This window comes from Sporobolomyces koalae (assembly GCF_050403365.1).
Source record: "Sporobolomyces koalae JCM15063 DNA, S_koalae_JCM15063T_v1_ctg7, whole genome shotgun sequence".
NCBI classification, from domain to species: domain Eukaryota; kingdom Fungi; phylum Basidiomycota; class Microbotryomycetes; order Sporidiobolales; family Sporidiobolaceae; genus Sporobolomyces; species Sporobolomyces koalae.
Window position 1 is genome coordinate 440,977 of NW_027481764.1, and position 13,679 is coordinate 454,655.

At 57.1% G+C, this 13,679-nt stretch overlaps 6 protein-coding genes across 6 annotated transcripts; 4 read left to right on the forward strand and 2 right to left on the reverse strand.

Annotated features, from left to right (window-relative positions):
- Positions 1-145: 145 nt before the first annotated feature.
- Positions 146-1,591, forward strand: HIS6 (1-(5-phosphoribosyl)-5- ((5-phosphoribosylamino)methylideneamino)imidazole-4-carboxamide isomerase HIS6; the record flags this gene model as incomplete). The annotated part of the gene is made up of 10 exons (XM_076677241.1): positions 146-255; positions 323-441; positions 519-589; positions 666-769; positions 841-917; positions 992-1,022; positions 1,092-1,159; positions 1,236-1,286; positions 1,376-1,439; positions 1,507-1,591. The coding sequence occupies 10 exons, from the start codon at positions 146-148 to the stop codon at positions 1,589-1,591; spliced, it is 780 nt and encodes a 259-aa protein (XP_076535760.1).
- Positions 1,592-2,008: 417 nt separating this feature from the next.
- JCM15063_004198 (uncharacterized protein) lies at positions 2,009-2,939 on the forward strand (the record flags this gene model as incomplete). Its single annotated transcript, XM_076677242.1, has 4 exons — positions 2,009-2,198; positions 2,277-2,341; positions 2,443-2,619; positions 2,691-2,939. 4 exons carry the CDS (start codon positions 2,009-2,011, stop codon positions 2,937-2,939), a joined length of 681 nt encoding a protein of 226 aa, XP_076535761.1.
- A 722-nt stretch (positions 2,940-3,661) lies between these two features.
- On the reverse strand, positions 3,662-7,254 carry SEC59 (dolichol kinase; the record flags this gene model as incomplete). The annotated part of the gene is made up of 8 exons (XM_076677243.1): positions 3,662-3,781; positions 3,852-3,992; positions 4,056-4,313; positions 4,386-5,078; positions 5,150-5,320; positions 5,384-5,556; positions 5,612-7,099; positions 7,221-7,254. The coding sequence occupies 8 exons, from the start codon at positions 7,252-7,254 to the stop codon at positions 3,662-3,664; spliced, it is 3,078 nt and encodes a 1,025-aa protein (XP_076535762.1).
- A 335-nt stretch (positions 7,255-7,589) lies between these two features.
- On the forward strand, positions 7,590-11,199 carry JCM15063_004200 (Zn(II)2Cys6 transcription factor; the record flags this gene model as incomplete). The annotated part of the gene is made up of 11 exons (XM_076677244.1): positions 7,590-7,724; positions 7,804-7,899; positions 7,985-8,290; positions 8,362-8,665; positions 8,726-8,962; positions 9,031-9,374; positions 9,435-9,559; positions 9,623-9,690; positions 9,754-9,920; positions 9,987-11,103; positions 11,174-11,199. 11 exons carry the CDS (start codon positions 7,590-7,592, stop codon positions 11,197-11,199), a joined length of 2,925 nt encoding a protein of 974 aa, XP_076535763.1.
- Positions 11,200-11,342: 143 nt separating this feature from the next.
- CWC2 (active spliceosome conformation promoter CWC2) lies at positions 11,343-12,696 on the reverse strand (the record flags this gene model as incomplete). The annotated part of the gene is made up of 4 exons (XM_076677245.1): positions 11,343-11,817; positions 11,895-12,015; positions 12,093-12,471; positions 12,547-12,696. 4 exons carry the CDS (start codon positions 12,694-12,696, stop codon positions 11,343-11,345), a joined length of 1,125 nt encoding a protein of 374 aa, XP_076535764.1.
- Positions 12,697-12,849: 153 nt separating this feature from the next.
- Positions 12,850-13,580, forward strand: JCM15063_004202 (uncharacterized protein; the record flags this gene model as incomplete). The annotated part of the gene is made up of 4 exons (XM_076677246.1): positions 12,850-13,086; positions 13,160-13,309; positions 13,390-13,458; positions 13,542-13,580. The coding sequence occupies 4 exons, from the start codon at positions 12,850-12,852 to the stop codon at positions 13,578-13,580; spliced, it is 495 nt and encodes a 164-aa protein (XP_076535765.1).
- Between the last annotated feature and the right edge of the window lie 99 nt (positions 13,581-13,679).

Below are 13,679 nucleotides of genomic sequence, written 5' to 3' on the forward strand. Positions count from 1 at the left end.
AACCGCGAGAGTCGGATCGCTGCGCGCGAAATGTTTCGCCTCGCCTTCCCGAAAGCCCATCGCCCGCCTCTCGCTCCCGGGACCGATTGATACGAGTCGAACGACATCCTCTTCTCCTCCAACACCGTGCAGACAGATCCACGCGATGCCTCGCAGCGTATTTCGACCCTGCATCGACCTCCACAATGGCCAGGTCAAGCAGATCGTCGGAGGCACTCTGGACACGCAAGAGCTCCGTACCAACTTTGTATCGGCGTTAGTCGATTTGCCGTTCTCGTATCTCGCATCAAAGTCGAATGACGCCTGACATGCGCACCACCAGCAAACCTTCCGAGTTCTACGCAGGCTTGTACAAGGATCACCACCTCACAGGAGGCCATGTGATCAAACTTGGTCCAGGCAACGACGAAGCCGCCAAGAACGCCCTCCAGGCCTGGCCCAGTACGGTCTCTTTCTCCGCCTCGAATTGTCGCGCTCAAAGCTCACCGTCCCGACTGTCGCCCTCCTCGCTTGAATAGACGGTCTCCATGTCGGAGGAGGCATCACCGAGGACAATGCCCAAGATTGGATTGATGCTGGAGCAGAAAAGGTGAACTTGCCTCGTTCGCATCTCCATGCCGACTAGCGCTCGGATGCCTGACCTTGCAAGATACCTCATGCGCTAGGTGATTGTAACATCGTACCTGTTCCCTAGCGCCAAGTTTGATCTCGAACGGTTACAACGAATCGCGAAACGAGTCGGCAAGGAGAGACTGGTCGTCGACGTCAGGTAAGAGCATCTTCTCTCCCATCGGATGATGTTGGCAACTTGCTGACCATTCACAAATCCTCACTCTCCAGCTGTCGTAAGCGGGAAGACAAATGGGTAGTCGCGATGAACCGGTGGCAGGATTTGACCGACATGCAGGTCAATAAAGGTAATCGAGCAATCATTCCTACTTCTCGTATCCCTCTGCGAACGAGGCATCTGACGGCTTCTTTCGCTGCCTAGAATCTCTCGACTTATTAGCCGAGTACTGCTCGTGAGTTCGACCCGCTAGCGGAGATCATACGCGCGGACCCTGACCTCGCTGTATGCGTACCTGTGTCAGGGAATTTTTGATCCACGCTGCGGACGTCGAAGGACTTTGTCAAGGAATCGACGAGCAGCTCGTGGAACGTAGGTCTCAGCCGATGTTCATCTCCGCTAGTCGATGCCCGAAGGTGACTGACCGAATACCGCTTGGAAACCGAAGGCCTGGGTGAGTGGGTCACGATCCCAACCACGTATGCAGGAGGTGCCAAGAGTAAGACCTCTCTCACTTCTCGGCAGCGATCGACTTCTCCCACCAGAGTTGCTGAACGAGGCGGCTGGATGCTTGTCCGGATTGCGCAGGTGTCGATGATCTCGCGACCGTGGACGAACTCTCGCAGGGCAAGGTCGACTTGACCTATGGAAGGTGAGTCAGCCAGCTCGTGTACATACGCACCTCTGTCTGACTCGCTCACTCCGGCTCGGCCTGTCAGTGCTTTGGATATTTTCGGAGGATCCCAAGTCCAATTTGACCAATTAGTCGAATACAATCGCAACGCCACAACGACTGTACAATAGAAGCTCTGGTATCCGACTGTAGACAATTACTCCGATGATATGGCTGAGATCGACGATCCAGCTGCCGGTACGACTAGGAAAGGGGAAGTAAGCACGGATACGCCGCTACCTCTGACGAGTCTGCAGAGAATCAAGCTAGGCAGGAGTCTGCTGCCATCGTGTGCTCGAGAATAGGAAAGTCTGTGATTACGGCTCGGCAAGCCCGAGGAAGAGGATCTTGATTGGCGGACGCACGCGTCACGTCGCGTCCACGAAGGAAGCTCTGGAAACCCAAAACAAGGCAGCGTCAGGCCGTTCAAACGGATTTCCACGCTTCCCGTCTTCACTTTACTGCCCGCGAGAACCCAATCTCGCACACTTCCTGTCCGATACTCAGCGCCGGCTTCCGACGAAGCGTGGGAAAGAAAGGCGACCGTGATGTTCTTGAGACTCGTTCTGACCGCGTTCGTCGCAGGCTCTACTTGCAGTTCCCTTGCGGTGGCTGCGCCTGCGAGACGCACATTCAAAGAACGTACGACTGCCACCAACGAAACGCCAACAACTGCGTCTGGTTGTCTCCCGAGACTGCACAACGAGACGCTGTACAATCTGTTTGCACCTAATGACGGTAAGTATTCGACGTTCTCCGCCACAACATTGCTACCTTTGATCCAGTCTGATGCTGCGGGAGATCGAATAGATGCAGCGGTCTGGGAATGGATCCCAGATTCGCATTCGGGCGAAAGCTTGACAGGCGGCACTGTCTTTGTCGTAAGTCGACCTGTTCGGTCCCGGAGGATGCAAGGTATTCCTGCATCCTCCTTGTACTTGGCTGCTCTCCTGACAGACGAGACTCGTTCCCGATGTTGTAGAGCGGTACCGACTCTCCTGAAGACGGAGCGTACTATTTCTTACCGGTCCACCTCGACTCGAACGGCACTGTCGGGTATCGATTGAACCTCGCCGATCACGAAGTTGGTAAACATTGTCTCGTCGCTCGATCCGGACGACAGCTGTCGACCGCTGCTTGCGAGAAGCACGACTCGATCGTAATCTATTTCTTCGATTGTTCACTATTGGCATATCCCTGACCTCGACCTGACCCTTGATCGCGATACAGTTCACCATCTCGTGCTCGGAGTGCCCTTCTATATCGCCTGCGTCAGCATCGTCCGGTGACAAGGTTGGTTCAGGATGTCAGATCCGAGCGCACACGCCGGCAACATTCTCCTCAAGGTACTGCACAAGCTGGACCAGGACCTCGATCCCAGGGGTGCCAGGGTACGGTGCAGTTGGGCTCAAAGCATGTCGAGCTGTTGCAGACGAGACGACAAACATTGTGCAGACTTGGGACATTAGACAAGTGTGAAATTCATCTTATTACGACGGCAGCGCGAGACGACTACGAAGGACACATGCAATGGACGGCAACGGATTCCTGTAAGGCGGGAGGAAACGGAGAAGGTCCAGTCAGCGAAGGGTTCCCAAAGTCAATGTCGATAGCATGCTTGTTTGGTGCGATCAGTCTACGAGGTTTTCTAGGCCTCTAAAAGCATGTGCGTCTTGTTTTGGCGGGCTAGTTGGCTCTGACCCCGACTAGCCCTGTCCGAGCCCAGTGCGGTGTAGGATCGAAACCCCTACATCATTTCGCAGATTTCCTCCAACAGAGAAAAGATTTTGGGAAACTCACGCATAACAGGCGACGAGGCGATTGCGTATGCCATGATGTGTCCGGAGCTGAGAGTGTCGAATGGAGAGGCCGGAGGGTTGAGGTGTAGACGCCCCGGTCAAAGTTTTCCCTCTGACTGATCAGACGAGAGAAATCGGGACAGCAGTAGAGACGGCACGGCGTGATAAAGCCCGTGCACAGTTGACCGGGCTAGGGAGGGAAGGATCGGTTTGGGAGACAAGCGAATGAGGAAAAGAGCTGCGAAAGGCGCGCTCGAGAGTCGAGAGTGTCTATTTAATCTTCCGGAGCTACTGCAGCGTTTCTTCTCTTTCGCATAAACAACGCTGAACACCGTGTCTGGCTTCGACGTCAACGCAGGTGGTGGTAACGACACGGATTCGAGATCATATCAAATTCCTATATTATACGTTCAACAGCGAGACTACGCTCCACATGTAAATCGGGATCACGAGATTGTCGTTCTGTGCAGATGCAGCTTCGTACAGTGCTGACAACACCACCGCGAGAAAGTATCGACCGAGCTGCAATGCCAAAATATATTTGAGCGGAACCGTGGCTGATGCGATACACCAAGCGCAATGTGGAACTCACGGAGAAAGGTTCGACGAGGCCAGCAAGTCGAAGGAAGCATGCACTGACCATGATCGAGAGGACAAACGCAGCCGTGCCTTCGACCGTCTTACTCGTGCCCGGCCAGCGAACACAACCCGTGAGCTTGCCAACGATCGAAGCCTACTCGTTCTTGATCTCGTCAATATTAGAAGCGAAAGATGGATCCAAGCCGCTTCGACTCACGAGCGAATCTCCAATTCCGAGCACGAGAACGCCCGTGAATCGATTGATCCCTTTCCCTTCGAGCCACAATCCCCCCGCACATCCGGTGAGCAGGTAGAAGTGGCTCAGAATGACGGGACCTCCGTCCTTCGAATCGATGAATTCGGTAAAGAAGATGTGAAGCGGACCTCCGATCGGATACACCGCGAAGAAGCGCGCATACTCAGCAAACGTGAACAAAGCGAATGCGACGCTGAAAGCGAGCGAGGTAAACGGTGGCTGAGTGAGGTCCGTTGAAATACGAGCGAGTCAGTTGGCCGGGATCAGGCGCAGATCGGGAGGAGCACATACATCAATGGCGATTCCGGGTACGAACAGGAACACTGCGAGCGCGTGGAAGAATTTCCTCCTCATGTTCAAGCTCGCGTGCACCGCCCTCGTCTCTCGAGCCGATTCTGCGCCGACTCTGCCCACGGCGACCGGATCACCCTTCGCGCCTCTGCTCGACGCGTTCCCCGCTTGATGAGAGTTCTCATTGCCGTCCTTCTTGCTGCCCACCATGCCGAGCAATTTTAGCCCGCCTCCCGGCGCGGACCCTACCGTGCCGCTAGCCCCGGTCGCAACACCCGTCGCGAATGAATCCTTGTCTCGCTTAGCTTGACTCCCTCGCAAATCTCGTTCCTTCTTGTCGCGTTTGTCGGCATTCGCATTGCTCCTCGAACCGAGTCGTATCCGTCGAGCACGCACGAGGTGGGTCTGCCAACCGCCGACCGCAACGACAATCGTGCCGGCCCAGTACGCGACGAGTCCGAGCCGTTTCCACCGCTTTGTCCATCCGGCATCGGAAGGAGAGCGGTCAAGCACCCCGTCGGAAGCACCGAGATATAAGAATCGGGCGGCCCAAGTCCAAGGTTGACGTAACCGAGATGTGGCGGATAGCATCCAGCCGATCCATGCGCCCAGGAACAGGAATACGATTACGGATAGACCGACGAGGATTCCGAGCGCGAGGAGTTTGCGATGTCGTTGTCGCTCGGTCGGCCACTGCAGGACCTTGAGCAGCGATCAGCCAAAAGGACGTTTGTTCACGCGAGCAGGGTCCGATCGTGACGCACCTTGAGTCGATGACTCGGCTTCGAAGCGATGTGACGACTGAGCACGAGCAGTGGCGATAGCAGAAATCCCGCAAAGAACGCGCCTGGAATTAGGACGGTCTGGAATGCTATCACGGGCGTTGGAGATCGGAAGGTCGGCGGGATGTATGGAAAGCCTCGCTTGTAAAGCCACTAGTGCGCGCGAATTCCATGAGCGTCCCTCGCGAATTGAAAACGGGTATCAATGCAACATACGCGTGCGCGGGTCAGCCGCCAGAACTCGAGGCAAAGGGCGTTGCCGGCTGCTGTCATCGTGTTGAGCTCGCCAAGTGTGAAGCCACGACGAGCTAGGCGCGAGACGATGTAGAATGATGACTGTTGGATATAAGTCGAGATTGCAGCCTCGAGGGGCGAGATCGAAAGGGTTTCTGCTCAAGCCACAGATCAGAACCCCAGGTTTGAGTGGGTGTCTGCTGAACTTACCGCCGCGTAACCATCCCCAGATTGATAGCACAGCCCAGACAGCTGTGCTGACGCCCGTCGCGACTGCCATGAAGCCAAAGAATCGCTTCGTATTGCTTCTTGGCAGTTTCTCGACCTGCAGAACGGTTCTTGACATGACGAGGTGCACTAGAAGGCAGACCGCGTTGAGCGAGGTCAGAAGTACGAGTTGGTGACGTGCTTGGAAGAGAGCTCGCGCGCGCTCAATTGGGTCGAAGTGGCTGGAAGGATCGAAGGTAACTGGCGTCTCTGGCATCGGTACCGCACGTATGCCGTTCGCTTCCCATACCTCGATAAGTGGCTTAATGCCCTCGAGACCGACCCCTCGCCCGTGCCCATCCGCGTTCGAGTATGTGTCCCACCACACGGCAGACGCGAGCAAGATGGGCAGCACGAGGGCTGAAGCCACACCATCGTCGGCTTGCTTTGAGTCTCGATATCCCCGCTCGTCTGTGAAGGGAGCCTGGAAGTAGTGAGATTCGCGGCGGAAAAGGGCGATGAAAGGTATGGAGGCAGCGAGCACGAGCAGGCTTCGGAAGGGGATGAATGGAATCGAAGGGAAGAGGGATGTCGGCAACATGGCGTATAGACGATAGATGGCGAAGAGAAACGGTAATAGAAGGACGACAACCTCGAAGATCAAGTGAGTGCGGATGTGAAACAACGAAAACGGGTTGTAAGACGAGTTGAGTGAGTCGAGTGTGAGCGGCGGAGATTCCTCTCGCGGAGGCGAGTCGTTGTTGGTACGATTCGTACGCCCACGCGGCGATGCACGCGGATACCGAGGAATGTTTACGGATGGTGAAGATGGCCGTCGCTTCCCTCGGTGGCCGTGATTATTCCCCTCGAGGGTGTCGAGCAGCGCTGATCCCCACGACCGTTCTCGTCTCGGCTCGGCTGCGGCGGTGACCCTGTCCTTCATGCTCGAGGGAGACAGGCTGCGCTTCTCGACGAGAACATGACCGCCTCGGCCCTGATCTCGGGAGGGGTTCCTGAATGCGCCCGATCCCGGGTCGACTCGGGGGTCGAAGTCCATGATTCTATCCGTGGTGGACGCAGCCGGTCCGAAAATGCGGGCATGCAGGATCTCGTCGTCGAGCTCGCTGTCCGAACTGGATTCGATGTCGGCGCCGTCTCCCGCTTCCGTCTGGCTGCCCGATGCGCTCGCCATATAGTAGCTTTCTGCTCCATTACCTCTCCCGGCTCGCCCGCGCAAAGGCGGTCGAGCGGTCGGAGGACCGAACTGGAGTCGGGTCGGCGAACGAGGTACGCGCGGTACGGGCGACGAGGCTGGCTGGGATCGGGAGGGAGCCGGGCTGGAAAGGCGGCGAGACGGACTCGTGACCAAGATGGTTGGCGACGCCACGACGAACTCGACAGTGGGGGGTCCGGATATCGGTGCGGAGCTGAGCTGAAGAGGGGGAACGATCTCGCCGGTTGCTCGACGCGGAGTTTCGATGCTTGTATCGGCTGTGCACGGCTGCAAGAGCCTCCGTGATATTCGAGCTCACGTACAGCGGACGCGAAAGAGGAAACTTCACCGGGCCAGCTCGGCGTTGCACGCGCGCGCGCACATTTCTCTGGCACTTACGAAACTGTTCTCTCGGCCGTACGGACAGCAACATGGCACCTGTATGATCATCACATCAGACTCCGCCTATTTGTTCCGCATCCCGGGTCGCTCTGTTGTGTCGGAGGCGTCGACCCTCTCGCGGATGGCAGCGAACGTGATTACCGAGGACCAAACGACGGCGATCGAGTCGACGGCTCCGCAATGTGAATATAGCGCAACTAAATGTTATTGATTTCCTGAAATTCCTGCGCGCGACGTCGCGCGCGGCATGATCGAGTCAGCCTCTGTATTTGTTGCTCGTCGCTCCTGAGGCACGGTTCTAGCGTAAGAGACGCATCAGCAAGACCGTCGTATAACTGCGCTGCTGGTCGTCAAGAAGCGGTCAGCATGTCGACCTCCTCAAATAATCCGAACACCGTCTCGAACAACCCCGCCGCATCCGAACAAGCCTCCTCGAGGGACCGAGTGACACAGCAGCAGCAGCGTCCGGGACGAGCCTGCGACACATGCAGGAGGCGCAAGGTGGGTCAACTTGCAACCATGACGCGGCTAGTTCGGCATAACGGGTTCGGGCTGAACGTACATTAACTCGTCCTCGTAGGTCCGCTGCGAGGGAGGTGCGGCAGCCACTGCTCCGGGACAGTTAGACCAGGCATGCACGCTGTGCACCGCCCAGGGCATCGTTTGCACTTACGAGGTAAGGTCCTCCTTGCAGCTCATCTGATGCAGAGCCATCGGCAGCTCGACCGCTGATCACGACTGCATTGGGCCACGTGTCGTAGCAACGAGCGACGAAAAGGGGACCGCCGAAGGGATATGTTGAATCTCTCGAGCGCCGCCTCGAAGCGATGGAAAGTCTGCTTGCGAGCCAATTCGCCAACAGAGACCACAATGATGCTGCGCGATCCCCTCTCCCACTGCCTGGCACTATCACCTCAAACGGTCATCATGGGATCGATGAGAACGCCTGCTTCCCACCAAGCAGCACGGGTAGTCCACAGTCTGCCGCGAATCCGTCGCTGCCAGCCGCAACCGGACTCGATGCCATCGATGAGCTCAGCATGAGGTTGAATGATCTCTCGGTCGAGGTATGTGCTCTGTCTTGCCTGAGATGGGAGGCCGACACTCATGTAGAGGAGGATTGCGTACGGTCGAACAGAGGAACCGATATGTCGGTCGCAGCAGCGGGATGCACCTCGTCCGCTCGATGCAGCAGTACGCCGAGCCCTTCGCTCCTTCTGTCATGGACAACGAATCATCGAGCACTGTCGAGACACTCCTTCGCGAAGAACATAGCCGGCATTTCCGATCATCCGTCGCATTACCGCCGCCAGACCTAGCAGCCAGGTTGATCGAGGCCGCATTTGACGAACATCAAGTTCAGTGGGTGATTCCGAAAGCGTTCTTTCTCGAGTGTGTGAGCAAGGGAATGGTCGAGACGGATGCAACTTTCAAGGGCCTTTGTGAGCGAGTTTCTTGTCATTCGAGCATCGCTACAACCAGACTGAGCTTGGTCTGTACAGACTTTGCGATCCTTGCGGTCGGCAGCAGGTTCATCCCGAATACTCGGGATCCAGCTCACACTCCTGGCGAGGCTCGAATAGTTGAAGGTTGGACCTGGTACCGAGCTTCACTCGGCTCGTCCGGATCCTTGATGGCGACCCCGACGCTTTGGTCGTTGCTCCGCGACACGGTGCTCGTATTCTGGCAGATTGGCTCAGCGGGCTACGTCAGCTGCTGGGCTCTGGCAGGATGGGGAGGCAAGTGCAGCTTACTGACTCTATCGCAAAAAATCTGAGCTCTGATGTTTCTCATTCCGTGATACCAGTCCGACAAGCGATCGACGTTGGAGCACATTGCGAGAACAGAGCCGACTGGACCACTTCCCCCTTACGAAACCAGCTTCGAAAGCGCGCGTTCTTCACCCTTGTCGCCTTCGACTACTACATCTCCGCTGTCCTGGGCCGCCCTTTCGCGATTCATGAAGATGATTGGGATGTCACCCCACCGCTTGACATTGCCGATGCCGACCTTATCGAATGGGACCGCCAATCAAACCTAGCGCGACTCCATGGTCACGAGCCCCCCGTGCAGCCGACAGCGGCTCCCGGAAGCAGCCCGGGCAATGGATACCCGTGGGCGAGCCTGAGCAGCCTGCACTCAATCATGGCGGTTTGTCAATCCGCTTACTTCGAGCCTGGACCACACTGACATCCCCTTGCGCGCTGACAGAGCACTTTGAAGACCATGTACGGCCTCAAGCGCGATAATACGCTCAAAGGTACCAGAGATGCTGTACGCAACCTCGACTCGAGGCTGAATGCGTGGCTAGAAAAGGTTCCACCGCATGTTCGATGGTACGTTGATAGGAACGTCGTGGTTCCCGACTGTGGCCTGATTCTGCTCCGACCTGCTCTCAGGAACCCGAGTCAGCAAGACGACACAGCTCTGCTGCTATCTGCAACCGTCTACTGTGTTTACTATTCCTGTATGCCCCGATTCTGCTTCTGTCGCGTTTCAGCTGGGACTGACCGTGTGTAACAAACAACAGGCCAAACTTTCGTACATCGCGAATTCATTTCTCCAGCCCGTTCTGCCGCACTCGGCTTTCCCTCGCTCGCTATCTGTTCCAACGCCGCTCGCTCATCTGCGCATGTGCTCGATACCTTGCGCCAGCGGGGTATTTTGCATCGTGCCTACGCATTCGCGCCTGTTACCGTGAGTACCCCACGAATCCACATGAGTTCATACTGGATGGCGCTGATCCGCATTCTCAATCTCTAGGCTGTGAACAACGCGTCTATCTTGCTTTTGGGCAGATTTGCTTCTCAAGATAGTAACGCTTTTCTAACGCCGTCGGCAGCAGCCGATGTCAAGCGCTGCATCAATGTTCTGCGCGACCTCGCGCCCACGACTTTCGTCGCACTCAAGTGCTACGAGGCGATGGTCAAGCTCGCCTCGCTCGTCGCAGAGCATCCAGCTGGACAGAGTTCTAGTGCGCTCTCGAGATCGACTGGTTCGATGCACAAGCGACCGAATCCGGACGATTGGACCGATGGTCACTCTCCGGCGCAATCTTCGTCGGAACGACCGTCTCCGACCGCAAGCGGCGACTTCAGTGGTCTCATCGGCGGCACTGCGGACGCAGCTGCTCACAAGCAACGCAGGCTCAATCAGCATTCGGCCCATCGTACTACGACGCTACCGCTTTCGACCCTTGATCTCAGTGCGGAAACGTTCAAAGGGCGCCCGACGTTCGCTGCTGACGGTCTCAGAGGAGCTGCACCTGCCGCTACTCCGGGCTCGAGCTCAGGCGGTATCGCCTATGATCATTTCACTGCAGCGGCCCAGCATACGTCGACCCCGACAACAGCCTCAACCTGTCCCTTACAAACGACTCTGCCAGAGGTGCCTACCTCTGTCGCATTCCACGAACCTATTCCTCCTGTACAGTTTAGTCTCGGACCGTCTACAGGCGGAGCACTCCGGGTCAACTCGCTTCCGCAATTATATCCGACGCCAACGTCAAATTCATTCGACCCTGCCCTGCTCGAGCGAGATCTCCCGAACGATTTCTTCCCGTTCCCACTCGCATCCACGATCAACAGTACTCATCCGGTTCCTCACGATGTCAATCGAGCAGCCGCTGATCTCTGGAGCACGTTCGCCGCACCCTCGACCGATGGGCCGCCGACGTCGACTGCGGGAGGAAATTCCGGGTCAACGTTCAGACCCACCGGAGGAGGAGGTTCGGATTTACTCTCGCAGGTCATCGACCTCGAAGGCTTCGGGGACTCGGTCCCTCCGCCTACGCAAACGGACCCATTCTCCCATTGGAACCTTGGACCTCTGACTCAATCAACCGAAATGGCCCTTTTGCAGACTGATTGGAACGCCTATGGTCAGTCGGGTCTGACTCGCTGTATCCCATACCTGTGGCCTGCTCGACTGACTTGTTCGAAGTACACTAGACCCTACAGCTTTCAATGCCTCCTAAGTCCTTGATCTCAAGCATAGACTCGCACTAGTCCATTTGAATGGCCCTCTCTGCAACCTGAATGCTGTCGGTCTCGAGCGCCGCGCCCGCTCGAGTGCGAAATAAGTAGCACAACAACCTATAATACCGATTGCAGCTGCAATTTAATCGGAATCATCATCGCTTCCATACGCCGCGAGCCCACCCAACCCCGTCTTGGAAACTAATAGCGTCTTGGAAACGGCCGGCGGTGGGTCTTGTTGCTTCTGTGCTCGGAGACTCGCCATGAACTGCAAACTTCCGACTGCATCGGCTGACAAGATTCCACTCGCGAGTTTCGGTGGCTGCGCCGAGGTTGCTGCTGCGGCTATTGCCGGTGGCGCTTCTTCGAGAGGTAACGGAGGTTGACCGGGATCGATCCTCGCCCGCTTGTTCCTCCCTTGAGTTGCACTCTCTTCGTCGTCCTCCTGTTCGGGTTCCTCCGCGAGAGGCTCGACGAGTCCTTCCAGCTCGTCGAGTTGTCGCACTTTCTTGACGAACTCGGGATCGAGCGCTTTCGCAATCCCTTGAGCTCCTTGATCTTTCAACCTCGCGAGTTCAGACCTCTTCGCGGCAGGGTTCGGGTCCTCGGTGGCCCAGCTGCACAGTAGAGGATCACGATACATGCACGTTAGGGGGGGCCGGCGAGTGATCATGTTTAGGGAAAGAGCGCTAACCGGACGTTGAGCACTTCGTCGCCTTCCAGCGATTGGTGCATCATGGCTTCCTTCGCGAACTGAGCGTTCAACTCAGTCACGTACGTCACGAATGCGACACCTCGACTCGTCAGGATCTTGACTGCGAGAATGCGGAAGAAGAAATGGTCAGTCCTTATTCGTGCTGACCGGGGCAGGCAGGGAAAAGGGGAGGCTCACTTCGTTCGATCTCGCCAAACTCTGAGAAGTGCTCTTCGACCGTTTCCGCCGTCTCGCGCGTCTCTCGGATCCTGCCGATGTACAGCGTGCGGTTCTGACGGTTGAACGAACCGACACCTCCCATGTCGTCACGGTAGCCCGAGTGCTTCTCGCGGCCGAACACGTCGAGGGATGCATCGGGAAGGACGTGGGACGGAGGTGGCAGGCGATGCAGATACGAGCACTCGGAGCCGTAGGGACAGCAACCACGGGCGAAGAACAGGCAGATGTAGTTGTTGTTGCCGCCGTCAGCGCGGGTGTAGCCGGCATCGTTCTTGATGCTGACACGGGTCTGGGACTTCTCCTTGGCGCCGTACGTGTCGTACTTGTCGCCGCCGGCCTGGAGTGCGACGAGAGCGAGGGTTAGTGGGGAGAGAGCTCGCGCGAGACGAGCGAGCAAGAGGCAGTGACTCGCCCACTTGTGATACCACGAGTTGTATGTCTGTCCGGTCTGTTCTGGCTGCTTCTTCTCGACCTGGCCTTGCTCGACCTGCTTGCGTGCGGGTTTGCGTTTCACGAGCTTCTTGACGACGACCGGCCGCGGCGGTGCTTCCGAGTCCGACATGGTATCTCGCTCACACAGCGCTTATTGAGCGGAAAGAACAGAGAGAGTGGATGTGCGATGAGACGAGAGGACGCGAGCGAGTAACGATCGACTTACGACGGTGATTCGTCGCCTCCTTCTCCCGCGCCGCCTCGCCCTGCATCTGTACCAACCATGTTGCGACTGACTGCTGCCCGCCGCACTGCGACTCTTGCTGCTCGCGCGTACGCGACGAGCGCACCCGCGACCGCGCCTCCGCCGTACCCGGCCGTCAAATCGCAGCTGTACGACCCCGACCAGGAACCCGCCCTCGCCGACCTCGGCTACCCGAAACTCTCGACCGACTCGAGGCAACTCCGATCGCCGAGAGGCTGGTGGGACACCCAGGAGCGCATCCAGTTCGGCGAACCCGTACGCTCCTCTCGCTCTCTCATCATGTCGCGAGCCTGATCGCTCATCATGGCGCTCTGTCAACGCATGACAGGTCCCCGAGAACGACGACATCCAATCGATGTGGGCACCCGACGTCCACAAGGTGAAACCCGCATCCGCGTTGACCCAGCTGTTGACCATGTTCGGCGCGATCGCTGTCTTCTCGTACGGAGTGTACAACATTGCCGCCCCTGCTCCTGCTGTACGTAGAGCTCCTCAATGGATCCGCCGCGCCAACCCCCCCAAAATCATCCTGACACGTCTCGAACCCCTTTCCGATAGCTTCCTCGCGCTTACCCGCACGACGGTCTCGTTCAAGCGCTGTCCGGCACGAACGACGAACAATACGCGGTTAGTCCCCTCACTCTGTTGTCACACAACGCCCGATGCCGGAGAGGTCATCAAGCTGACTTTGTATTCCAAATCGCATGCAGGCCCGAACAGACAGTGCCAACGTGGTCGATGAGGAATGAACATGTCTCTCTTCTCTCGTCAACTGTTTCCCTGGTCTTTCCCTTGTTCCATTTATCTTCTTCCTTCTCATGTTTCCGCTCGATATGCTCTTTCCGTTT